The following is a 12,265-nucleotide window of genomic DNA, read 5'->3' as shown; positions in this document are numbered from 1 at the left end:
GTATTGGGGGCAAAGTACTAACTTGGATTGAAATTTGGTTGGCTGATAGGAAACAAAGAGTAGTGATAAACGGCTCCATTTCGGAATGATAGATAGTGACCAGTGGGGTACCGCAGGGATCAGTACTGGGACCGCAGCTTTTTACAATATATGTTAATGATATAGAAGATGGTATTAGCAATAACATTAGCAAATTTGCTGATGATACTAAGCTGGATGGCAGGGTGAAATGTGAGGAGGATGTTAGGAGATTACATGGTGACCTGGACAAGTTAGGTGATTGGTCAGATGCATGGCAGATGCAGTTTAATGTGGATAAGTGTATGGCTATCCACTTTGTACAAGAACAGGAAGGCAGATTACTACCTAAATGGAATCAATTTAGGTAAAGGGGCAGTACAAAGAGATCTGGGTGTTCTTGTACACCAGTCAATGAAGGTAAGCATGCAGGTACAGCAGGTAACGAAGAAGGTTTAGATTACTTACAGTGTGGAAACAGGCCCTTCGGCCCAACAAGTCCACACCGACCTGCCGAAGCGCAACCCACCCAGACCCATTCCCCTACAATTACCCCTTCACCTAAACACTACGGGCAATTTAGCATGGCCAATTCACCTGACCTGCACATTTTTGGACTGTGGGAGGAAACCGGAGCACCCGGAGAAAACCCACGCAGACACGGGGAGAATGTGCAAACTCCACACAGTCAGTCGCCTAAGGAGGGATGTGAACCCGGGTCTCTGGCGCTGTGAGGCAGCAGTGCTAACCACTGTGCCACCGTGCCGCCCACACTAGTAGCATGCTGGCCTTCATAACAAGAGGGATTGAGTATAGAAGCAAAGAAGTTCTTCTACAGCTGTACAATGCCCTGGTGAGACCACACCTGGAGTACTGTGTGCAGTTCTGGTCTCTAAATTTGAGGAAAGACATTCTGGCTATTGAGGGAGTGCAGCGTAGGTTCACAAGGTCAATTCCTGGAATGGCGGGATTACCTTACACTGAAAGACTGGAGCGTCTGGGCTTGTATACTCTTGAGTTTAGAAGACTGAGAGGGGATCTGAATGAGACATATAAGATTATTAAAGGATTGGACACTCTGGAGGCAGGAAACATGTTTCCGCTGATGGGTGAGTGCCGAACCAGAGGACACAGCTTAAACATACGGGGAGACCATTTAGGACAGAGATGAGGAGAAACTTCTTCACCCAGAGAGTGGTGGCTGTGTGGAATGCTCTGCCCCAGAGGGCAGTGGAGGCACAGTCTCTGGATTCATTTAAGAAAGGGTTGAATAGAGCTCTCAAGGATTGTGGAATCAAGGGTTATAGAGAAAAGGCAGGAACAGGATACTGATTAGGAATGATCAGCCATGATCATATTGAATGGTGGTGCAGGCTCGAAGGGCAGAATGACCTACTCCTGCATCTTTTGTCTATTGAAACTGGAGCTGGAGCAACTTCAGATCACTCGGGAGGCAGAGGGGGCTATTGAGAGGAGTTACAGGGAGGTAGTCAACCTCAGGTACAAGAAGAAAGTAGATGGGCTACTGTCAGGGGATGGAAAGGGAACCAGCAGGCAGTGCAGGGATCTCCTGTGGCCATTTACCTCAACAAGTATACCATTTGGATACTGTTGGGGGGAATGACTTACCAGGGGAAAACACTGAGGCACAGGTCTCTGGAACAGAAGGGAAGGGGAAAGAGGAGCAGAGCATTAGTCATTGGGGACTCCATAGTTATGGGGACAGATAGGAAGTTCTGTGGGAACGAGAGACACTCACGGTTAGTGTGCTGCCTCCCAGATGCCAGGGTTCATGATTTCTCTGATAGCGTTTTCAGGATCCTTGAGCGGGAGGGGGAGCAGCCTCAAGTCGTGTTCCACATAGGCACCAATGACATAGGTAGGAAGAGGGATGGGGATTTCAGGCAGAAATTCAGGGAGCTAGGGTGGAAGCTTACAGCAGGAGAAAACTGTGTTGTTATCTCTGGTTTGCTGCCCGTGCCCATACTAGCGAGGTGAGGAATAGGGAGAGAGAGGAGTTGAACACGTGGCTACAGAGATGGTGCAGGAGGGAGGGTTTTGGATATTTGGATAATTGGGACTCATTCTTGGGTAGGTGGGACCTCTACAAACAGGATTGTCTTTGCTTGAACCAGAGAGGTACCAATACCTAAATAATTCAGCAGGGAAATGGGAACCTAATTTGTAGTTCGATTTAGTAGTGAGGTCAGCATAACATTTCAATGTCTCAAGAGGGCACTGGCAAGCAAAACATTGGTTTGAAGTGTGTCTATTTCATCACCAGGAGCATCCAGAATAAGGTGGGTGAACTTGTAGCATGGGTTGGTACCTGGGATTTCGATGTTATGGCCATTTCAGAGACATGGATAGAGCAGGGACAGGAATGCTGGTTGCAGGTTCTGGGATGTGGATGTTTCAGTAAGATCAGAGAAGATGGTAAAAGGGGTATTATGGTAGCAGAAAGGAAGTTTGAGAACTCATCTACTGAGTTAGTATGGACTGAGGTTAGAAGCAGGAAAGGAGAGATCACCCAGTTGGGAGTTTTCTATAGGCTTCCGAATAGTTCCAGACATAGAACATAGAACAATACAGCACAGAACAGGCCCTTCGGCCCACGATGTTGTGCCAAACATTTGTCCTAGCTTAAGCACCCATCCATGTACCTATCCAATTGCCACTTAAAGGTCACCAAAGATTCTGACTCTACCACTCCCACAGGCAGCGCATTCCATGCCCCCACCACTCTCTGGGTAAAGAACCCACCCCTGACATCTCCCCTATACCTTCCACCCTTCACCTTAAATTTATGTCCCCTTGTAACACTCTGTTGTACCCGGGGAAAAAGTTTCTGACTGTCTACTCTATCTATTCCACTGATCATCTTATAAACCTCTATCAAGTCACCCCTCATCCTTCGCCGTTCCAACGAGAAAAGGCCTAGCACTCTCAACCTATCCATGTAGAGCAAAGATGTAGAGCAAAGATGACTCTTGATAGGAGAAAGAGTGACAGGGTAGTTGTTATGGGTTCTTTAACTTTCCAAATATTGACTGGAAATACTATAGTTTGAGTACTTTAGATGGGTCAGTTTTTGTCCAATATGTGCAGGAGGGTTTCCTGACACAGTGTGTAGACAGGTCAACGGAGGTCGAGGCCACATTAGATTTGGTACTGGGTAATGAACCCAGCCAGGTGTTAGATTTGGAGATAGGTGAACACTTTGGTGATAGTGACCATAATTCAGTTATGATTACTTTAATGATTCAAAGGGATAGGTATATACCACAGGGCAAGAGTTATAGTTGGGGGAAAGATAATTACGATGCGATAAGGCAGGATTTAGGATGCATAAGACGGAGAAGAAACTATAAGGGATGGGCACAATTGAAATGTGGAGCTTATTCAGGGAACAGCTAAGGCATGTCCTTGATAAGTGTGTACCTGTCAGGCAGGGAGGAAGTTGTCAAGCGAGGGAGCCGTGGTTTACTAAGGAAGTTGAATCTCTTGTCAAGAGGAAGAAGGCAGCTTATGTAAGGATGAGATGTGATGGCTCAGTTAAGGAGCTTGAGAGTTACTGGTTAGCCAGGAAAGGCCTAAAGAAAGAGTTAAGAGGAGCCAGGAGGGGACATGATAAGTCATTGGCAGATAGGATTCAAGAAAACCTTAAAGCTTTCTATAGGTATATCAGGAACAAAAGAATGACTAGAGTAAGGTTAGGGCCAATCACGTGGGAAGTTGTGCATGGGGTAAGAGGAGATAGGGGAAGCACTAAATGAATACTTTTCGTCAGTACTCACACTGGAAAAAGGCAATATTGTCAAGAAGAATACGGAGATACAGGCTACTAGACTAGATGGGAATGAAGTTCACAAGGAGGAGGTGTTAGCAATTCTGAAAAGTGTAAAAATAGATAAGACTCCTGGGCCGGATGGTATATATCCTAGGATTCTCTGGGAAACCAGGAGGAGATTGCAGAGCCTTTGGCTTTGATCTTTACATCGTCATTGTCTACTGGAATAGTGCTGGAAATCTGGAGGATAGCAAGTGTTATTCCCTTGTTCAAGAATGGGAGTAGAGACAACCCTGGAAATTATAGACCAGTGAGCCTTACTTCAGTTGTTGGTAAAGTGTTGGAAAAGGTTATAAGCGATAGGATTTATAATTGTCTAGAGACGAATATGCTGATTAGGGATAGTCAATATGGTTTTGTGAAGGGTAGGTCATGCCTCACAAAGCTCATTGTTTCTCTTTGAGAAGGTGAATAAACAAGTGGATGAGGGGAAAGCAGTTGATGCGGTGTATAGGGATTTCAGTAAGGAATTTGACAAGGTCCCCTACGGTAGGCTATTTATTGCACAAAATATGGAGGCATGGGATTGAGGATGTGGATAGGAAATTGGCTAGCTGAAAGAAGACAAAGGGTGGTGGTTGATGGGAAATGTTTATCCTGAAGTTCAGTTACTAGTGGTGTACCGCAAGGATCTGTTTTGGGTCCACTGCTGTTTGTCATTTTTATAAACAATCTAGATGAAGGCATTGAAGGATATGTTAATAAATTTATGGATGATACTAAGGTTGGTGGATTTGTGGATAGTTGGAGGATGTTGAAGGTTACAGAAGGATATAGATAAGCTGCAGAGCTGTGCTGAGAGGTGGCAAATGGAGTTTAATGCAGAAAAGTGTGAGGTAATTCATTTTGGAAGGAGCAACAGAAATAAAGAATACTGAGCTAATGGTAAGATTCTTGGTAGTGTAGATGAACAGAGAGATCTCGGTGTCCATGTACATAGTTCCCTGAAAGAAGCCACAGGTTGATAGGGTTGTTAAGTGTGTTAGCTTTTATTGGTAGAGGGATTGAGTTTCAGAGCCACGAAGTCATGCTGTAGCAAAACTCTGCTGCGGCCACACTTGGGGCATTGCGTACACTTTAGGTCACCACATTATAGGAAGGATGTGGAAGCTTTGGAAAGGGTGCAGAGGGGATTTACTAACATGTTGCCTGGTATAGAGGGCAAGTCTTACAGGGAAAGGCTGAGGGATTTGAGGCTGCTTTCGTTAGAGAGGAGGAGATTGAGAGGTGATTTAATTGAGACATATAAGATAATCAGAGGATTAGAGAGGGTGGACAATGAGAGCCTTTTTTCCTTGGATAGTGACTGCTAGCATGACGGAGGACAGATATACAACAGATGTCAGAGGTAGTTTCTTTACTCAGAGTACGGGGGGCATGGAATGCACTGCCTGCAACAGTAGTAAACTCACCAACTTTAAGGGCATTTAAATGGTCATTGGATCAACATATGAACAAAAATGGAATAGTGTAGGTTAGATGGGCTTCACAGGTCAGCACATCAAGGACAGGAGGGCCTGTACTGAGCTGTAATGTTCTACGTTCTATCTTCTTTGCTTCTCGAAATTTTACAGATTATGGGACGAGGTGTGTTTCTCTGTGTAGGTAAAAACAATGACTGCAGATGCTGGAAACCAGATTCTGGATTAGTGGTGCTGGAAGAGCACAGCAGTTCAAGCAGCATCCAAGGAGCAGCGAAATCGACGTTTCGGGCAAAAGCCCTTCATAGGCAGAATAAAGGCAGAGAGCCTGAAGTGTGGAGAGATAAGCTAGAGGAGGGTGGGGAGAAAGTAGCATAGCGTACAATAGGTGAGTGGGGGAGGGGATGAAGGTGATAGGTCATGGAGGAGAGGGTGGAGTGGATAGGTGGAAAAGGAGATAGGCAGGTAGGACAAGTCCGGACAAGTCATGGGGACAGTGCTGAGCTGGAAGTTTAGAACTAGGGTGAGGTGGGGGAAGGGGAAATGAGGAAGCTGTTGAAGTCCACATTGATGCCCTGGGGTTGAAGTGTTCCGAGGCGGAAGATGAGGCGTTCTTCCTCCAGGTGTCTGGTGGTGAGGGAGCGGCGGTGAAGGAGGCCCAGGACCTCCATGTCCTCGGTAGAGTGGGAAGGGGAGTTGAAATGTTGGGTTACGGGGCGGCGTGGTTGATTGGTGCGGGTGTCCCGGAGATGTTCCCTAAAGCGCTCTGCTAGGAGGCGCCCAGTCTCCCCAATGTAGAGGAGACCGCATCGGGAGCAACAGATACAATAAATGATATTAGTGGATGTGCAGATAAAACTTTGATGGATGTGGAAGGCTCCTTCAGGTCCACGCCCCCCTACAACCCACCCTCCCATCCTGGCACCTTCCCCTGCCACCGCAGGAACTGTAAAACCTGCGTCCACACCTCCTCCCTCACCTCTATCCAAGGCCCTAAAGGATGGTGAGCTGCTGTACTGTCATCTATTTCTAGGATTTTGAATCAATGACAGTGAAGATATTCCCAAGCCAGGATGGTGAGTGGCTTGGAGGGGAACTTCCAGATGGTGGTGTTCCCATGTGTTTGCTGCCCTTGTCCTTCTAGACAGTAATGGTCATAGTTTGGAAGGTACTGTCTGAGGAACCTCAGTGAATTTCTGCACAAATAGTACAGTCTGCTACTACTGAGCGCCAGTATTGGAGGGAGTGGAGGGTTGTGAATGTGGTGCCAATCAAGCAGGCTGCTTTGCTTTCAAATGGTTGTTGGAGCTGCATCATCCAGCCAAGTGGGCATCCTTCCATTCCACTCTTGACTGTGCCTTGCAGATGGTTGACAGCATTTGAGGAGTCAGGTGGTGAGTTTCTCACTGCAGGATTCCTAGCCTCTGACCTGCTGTTCCTGCTACTGTACTTGTATGACTAGTCCAGTTCTGGTTCTGGTCAATAGTAATGCTCTGGACATTGATAGTGGGGGAATTCAGTGATAAATGTTAAGAGGTGATAATTAGATTCTCTTTTGTTGGGCAACAGTCATTGCCAGGCATTTGTGTGGTGGATGTGATACTTGGGTATCATGTCCAGGTCTTGTTGCATTTAAATGTGAACCAAGAATGGTGCTGAGTATTTTGCGATCATTAGCGAACTTCCCCACTTCTGACCTTATGATAGAGGGAAAGTCATCAACAAGAAATAGAAGCAGTACACCATAGAGTCCATTCAACCTGCCACATTACTCAGCATCAGTAAGTGTGGTGCTGGAAAAGCACAGCCAGTCAGGCAACATCTGAAGAGCAGGACAGTCAACATTTCGAGCATTAGCTCTTCATCAGCATCTGCAGTCCTCACTTTCTCCTGCCACATTATTCAGTAAGATCTTCCAAATCAACATGTCTTTCTCACATTATCCTTGGGGCCCAAAAGTTCTATCAATCTCTGTTCTGAATGTACTTATTGGCTGAGAATTAGAAGTAGAGAAGTACAAAGATTCACAACCCTCTGAATGAAGACATTCTCCTTGTCCAAATCCTAAATGGGTGACACATTATTCTGAGACTATGACCTATCATTTTAGACTTTCCAGGCAGGGGTGAACCAGCCTCGCAGTTTCTATCCTATCAAGACCACTAACAATTGTACAACTTTCAGTAAGGTCACCCCTCATTCTTCTAAATTGGAGATATGGGTCCATTCTATTCAACCTCCATTCTCCTCATCCTAGGACTCAAACTAGTAAACCTCTATCACAACCTCCATAAAATAAACATATTCCTCCTTAGGAAACTAAAACCTTGCCTGAGATGTGGTCTCAAAGCTATAAACAGATGTGGCAGGTCCTCTGATCCCTTTACTCCTGCAGATTTACTACAGGACAGAAAACACTAAGTCTTTAAATAAGCCACTTAGGCAAACTGATAGAAAGTAGAGCTCCACGAAAGTCAGAACTGGGAGCTCTATTTTTCACAAATTACGTAAAATTATTTGGACTTGAAAATCAGAAATACAATTTCAAATTCTGTTGATGAGACCAAATTTGGGGCACTGTTAACATTAAAAAAAGACACTAAGAAGACATCACCACCACTGGAGATTCAAAACAAAGAACAGAGAACAGTACAGCACAGAACAGGCCCTTCAGCCCACGATGTTGTGCCAACCACTGATCCTCATGTATGCACCCTCAAATTTCTGTGATCATATGCATGTCCAGTAGTCTCTTAAATGCCCCTAATGACCTTGCTTCCACAACTGCTACTGGCAACGCATTCCACACTCTCACAACTCTCTGTGTAAAGAACCCGCCTCTGACATCCCCTCTATACTCTCCTCCAACCAGCTTAAAATTATGACCCCTCATGTTAGTCATTTCTGCCCTGGGAAATAGTCTCTGGCTATCGACTCTATCTATGCTTCTCATTACCTTGTATACCTCAATTAGGTCCCCTCTCCTCCTCCTTTTCTCCAATGAAAAAAGTCCGAGCTCAGTCAACCTCTCTTCATAAGCCCTCCAGTCCAGGCAGCATCCCGGTAAACCTGCTCTGAACCTTCTCCAAAGCATCCACATCTTTCCTGTAATAGGACGACCAGAACTGGACGCAGTATTCCAAGTGCAGTTTTATAGAGCTGCAACAAGATCTCACGACTCTTAAACTCAAAACCCCTGTTAATGAAAGCCAAAACACCATTATGCTTTCTTAACAACCCTGTCCACTTGGGTGGCCATTTTAAGGGATCTATGTACCTGCACACCAAGATCCCTCTGTTCCTCCACACTGCCAAGAATCCTATCCTTAATCCTGTACTCAGCTTTCAAATTCGACCTTCCAAAATGCATCACCTCACATTTATCCAGGTTGAACTCCATCTGCCACCTCTCAGTCCATCTCTGCATCCTGTCAATGTCCCGCTGCAGCCTACAACCACCCTCTATACTGTCAACGACACCTCCAACTTTTGTGTCATCTGCAAACTTGCTGACCCATTCTTCAATCCCCTCATCCAAGACATTAATAAAAATTATAAACAGTAGAGGCCCAAGGACAGAGCCCTGTGGAACACCACTCACCACAGACTTCCAGGCAGAATATTTTCCTTCTACTACCACTCGCTGTCTTCTGTTGGCCAGCCAATTCTGTATCCCATTCCTCCTGACCTTCTAAATGAGCCTACCATGGGGAACCTTATCAAATGCAGTTTTGCACCCAGAGTGCAATAAAAAATGTGGAACTTGAACTGCAAGGAGCAGTTGAGACAAACAAGAGATTTGTTCTTACCTAGCTTCTTCTTAAAACACAGTGAAATAATAGAATAGAAAGATGCATTTGTCAGGTTAGATGAACAGAGATAGGGGATGATTCATGTGGAGGATAAAACAAAAGAGACTAAAGTTTTCTATGTTTCAAGTTCGGTGCAAAAACATCACTTTCTTGCAATAAAAGCTGACATAATGACTGTTACCCTATTTGCTTGGTGCCGCTTCATGCAAATTTTGTGGTTTGTGCATAAGTGTAACAAAAGCCTTCTGTATAGCAACAACTGCTAGACTCTCAATTTCAAAAAATATCCTGCTCCTTCCTGCCAAAGTGGATGATTTCACACTTCCACACACAATTTGTCCAAACAGTAAATCTAAATCCTTTTGCAGCCTTCATCTCCTCACTCATCTTTGTTCTGTCAGTAAAGCTGAATACTGTATATTGCACCTAATCCCTTCACCTAAACCAATGATATAGCTTATCAACAGCTTAGGGACATGCACTGATCCTTGTTTCCATCACTAGTTACAGTCTGTCAACTTGAAAATTGACCAAATTATACCAAAGTGCTTTTGAAAACTCAAATATAACACATTCACTGGTTGCCCCTTTCTAGTTGGATCTTCTAAAAAAGTATTAAACATGATTTCCCCTTCATGAAGGAGAAAGTGAGGTCTGCAGATGCTGGAGATCAAAGTTGAAACTTTATTGCTGGAACAGCACAGCAGGTCAGGCAGCATCCAGGGAACAGGAGATTCGACGTTTCGGGCACAGGCCCTTCTTCATTCCTGAAGAAGGGCCTGTGCCCGAAACGTCGAATCTCCTGTTCCCTGGATGCTGCCTGACCTGCTGTGCTGTTCCAGCAATAAAGTTTCAACTTCCCCTTCATGAAACCATGTGATGATTTTCTAAAACTTCCTTTAAACTAAATCCCAATAACAGGCTTTAGCATTTTCCTGAAGATGGAGAGCAGGCTAGTCAGCCTATAGTTACATTTCCTTGCTCTCCTTCCTTGAACAACAAGGTTGTATGTTTCACCTTCCAAAAATCTGGGGAGTTTTATCAGATCAAAACAGAGGCATCCATGATATCTACATTCACCTCCGTTTGAACCCAAGCAATAGGACATCAGCTCCAGGTGAATCTTGATCCAGGGTGAGAGTTATGTAATGTCTCTGGTATTACTACATTGTTAACATTAATTGGTTTAACTTTCTGATTCTCGTCAGATTTTTGGTTCCTACAATTCTGATATGTGACTTTCCATCACAGAAGCCAAAGGTAAGTAAGTGATATCACTACCACCTCAGGATTAGCAAATTTCCAAAATGATGATTTCTGTAGGAACTTTGTATACTATTAGTTGTGGCTCGGTATAGGGGGGAGAAAAGCCTAACAGGAAAAGGACTTGCCTCACGAGGAATAGCAGCAGTACAAAAAGAAGAGGGAACCACTCCCAGAACAGTAACCAACCAGCATGCGCCACACAGGTCTTTGCTGAATCAGCTTGCAAAGTGAACAGCAGCGATTCTCCTACCAGACATCCTGAATAGAATATTGCATCTGCACCAGGGATCAATTCCCTTTCACGTCTTGAAAGGTATTGTCTCCCCCAAAACAACAGTGAACAGCCATCACCACTCACCCCTACCCCAATAGGAAACTGGTAATGGGGAAATGATACATTCCTGATGGTTAAAACTTTTTCTGCTTTAACGCACATTGTACACTTTCATTCTTGTTTTCTCTTTCAGCCTTCTCATGGTTACCAAACTACAGGAACTTTAGCCTCTCACAGCTTGTCTTGACACAAGCCGTGAGTGTGATGTTGATAGAATACCCTATCCTCTTACAACATATCATGCACACGTTTCATTTCAGTAGTGAGCAAAAGCAGGAACATCCTCCCTATCTCACAAGCCAAAGGACATTTCTCAGCAACAAAGAAAGATGAGCTCATCCTGGGTGTAGGGCTGAGGCTGAAACCTTCTTTGCATGGATGATTACAAGCTCACCTCTACGCATCAATTTAACAAAGCAGCTTAGTAAGGACTGTTCACTTATAAACAGTTGAGAATGTCAATTCCCAATCATTCTTACCCCAACAGTAAAGCCTGGACTTCAACAGCATGAGTAGTTTAGTTCACAACAGTCATTGCAGGAGTTGCATTTATTTGAGAGACTCTGATTTCAACAGAAGTAGTTTGCAATAGCAATACTGTATAAGCATGAACTGAACCCAAGGGAATCAGCACTAGGGCTTTGCTAGAAAAATGCTGGCATTGTGGCTCAAGAATATGTAGGGAGAGCCTGACTGTCAACAAGGCATTCATCCCAAGGACTATCACAATAGATCCTGATCCTCTCCTTACTCAATGGGCAGGTGTGACAGGGGCTGGCTCATTTTACCCTTATAAAACTGGAGGAGGAGTGAGGTCAGTTTGAGCGTCCCCATTGCAATCCCAGTTTAGATCAGAGACTGGAAAGTCACAAGGAACCTTCTGGTCTCTACATTGTACACACTGCCATTACGAGGTCTCACAACGAATAGCAATAGAGATATCAGGAAAGAGTCCTTCATTATTGTTCACTTTCAACAGGACTAAGCAGCTGCACAGAAAACCTTGCCCCATCTTTCTCTTTTACCTGCTGACTACTCGACAAATCTGACCCTGGACCCATAGACAGCAGTGGTTCAAAAAGAAAGCTCCAAATAAGGGATGGGCAATAAATGTTGATGGTGTCAGTGAAGCCCACAACCAGTGGACAAATAAAACAAAATGCCAGGATATCTATGCATTGCTGTCATGACAATCACAACAATTACAGGCCTGAATCAGGTAGCCAGTCAATCATTTCAAAGGCACAATTTTATTGTATCTCACTGAAGTCTGAAATTAAATACTGCTTACCACCAGCTCGACTCTTCTTATCTGCAAAAACACAACGCATCAGAAGATTATAAAGAGGAAATATGCCCTTCAGCATTTTCAACACAGCATCAGAGTTAAATGTGCAAGATACCACACTGCATCCACTTTAAAACTAAAAAGGTCTCAACCCATATATTTTTAGAATCTGTCTTCCCTAACTCATCAAGTGCCTTGATCTCAAAAAACATTAGAAGTATTGGTGGGTACAGGTCCACTGGGCATGGTAGCAGTAATTCGTGCACAGTTTTTATA

The 12,265-nt window shown here is 44.5% G+C and overlaps 1 protein-coding gene across 3 annotated transcripts in view; it reads right to left on the bottom strand.

Moving 5' to 3' along the window:
* The window catches only part of med15 (mediator complex subunit 15), a 160,106-nt gene extending 148,059 nt beyond the window's left edge, over positions 1-12,047 (bottom strand). For all 3 annotated transcript variants that reach the window (XM_043716201.1, XM_043716205.1, XM_043716202.1), the window contains exon 1: positions 11,993-12,047. In XM_043716201.1, the coding sequence (XP_043572136.1) occupies positions 11,993-12,032 (40 nt within the window). In that variant the 5' untranslated portion in view covers positions 12,033-12,047. The remainder of the gene's footprint in view (positions 1-11,992) is intronic.
* Positions 12,048-12,265: the final 218 nt, after the last annotated feature.

This window comes from Chiloscyllium plagiosum, chromosome 25 (assembly GCF_004010195.1).
Source record: "Chiloscyllium plagiosum isolate BGI_BamShark_2017 chromosome 25, ASM401019v2, whole genome shotgun sequence".
Lineage (NCBI taxonomy): Eukaryota > Metazoa > Chordata > Chondrichthyes > Orectolobiformes > Hemiscylliidae > Chiloscyllium > Chiloscyllium plagiosum.
Note: the sequence above shows the minus strand (reverse complement) of the source record. Positions and strands in the feature narration are given on the sequence as shown.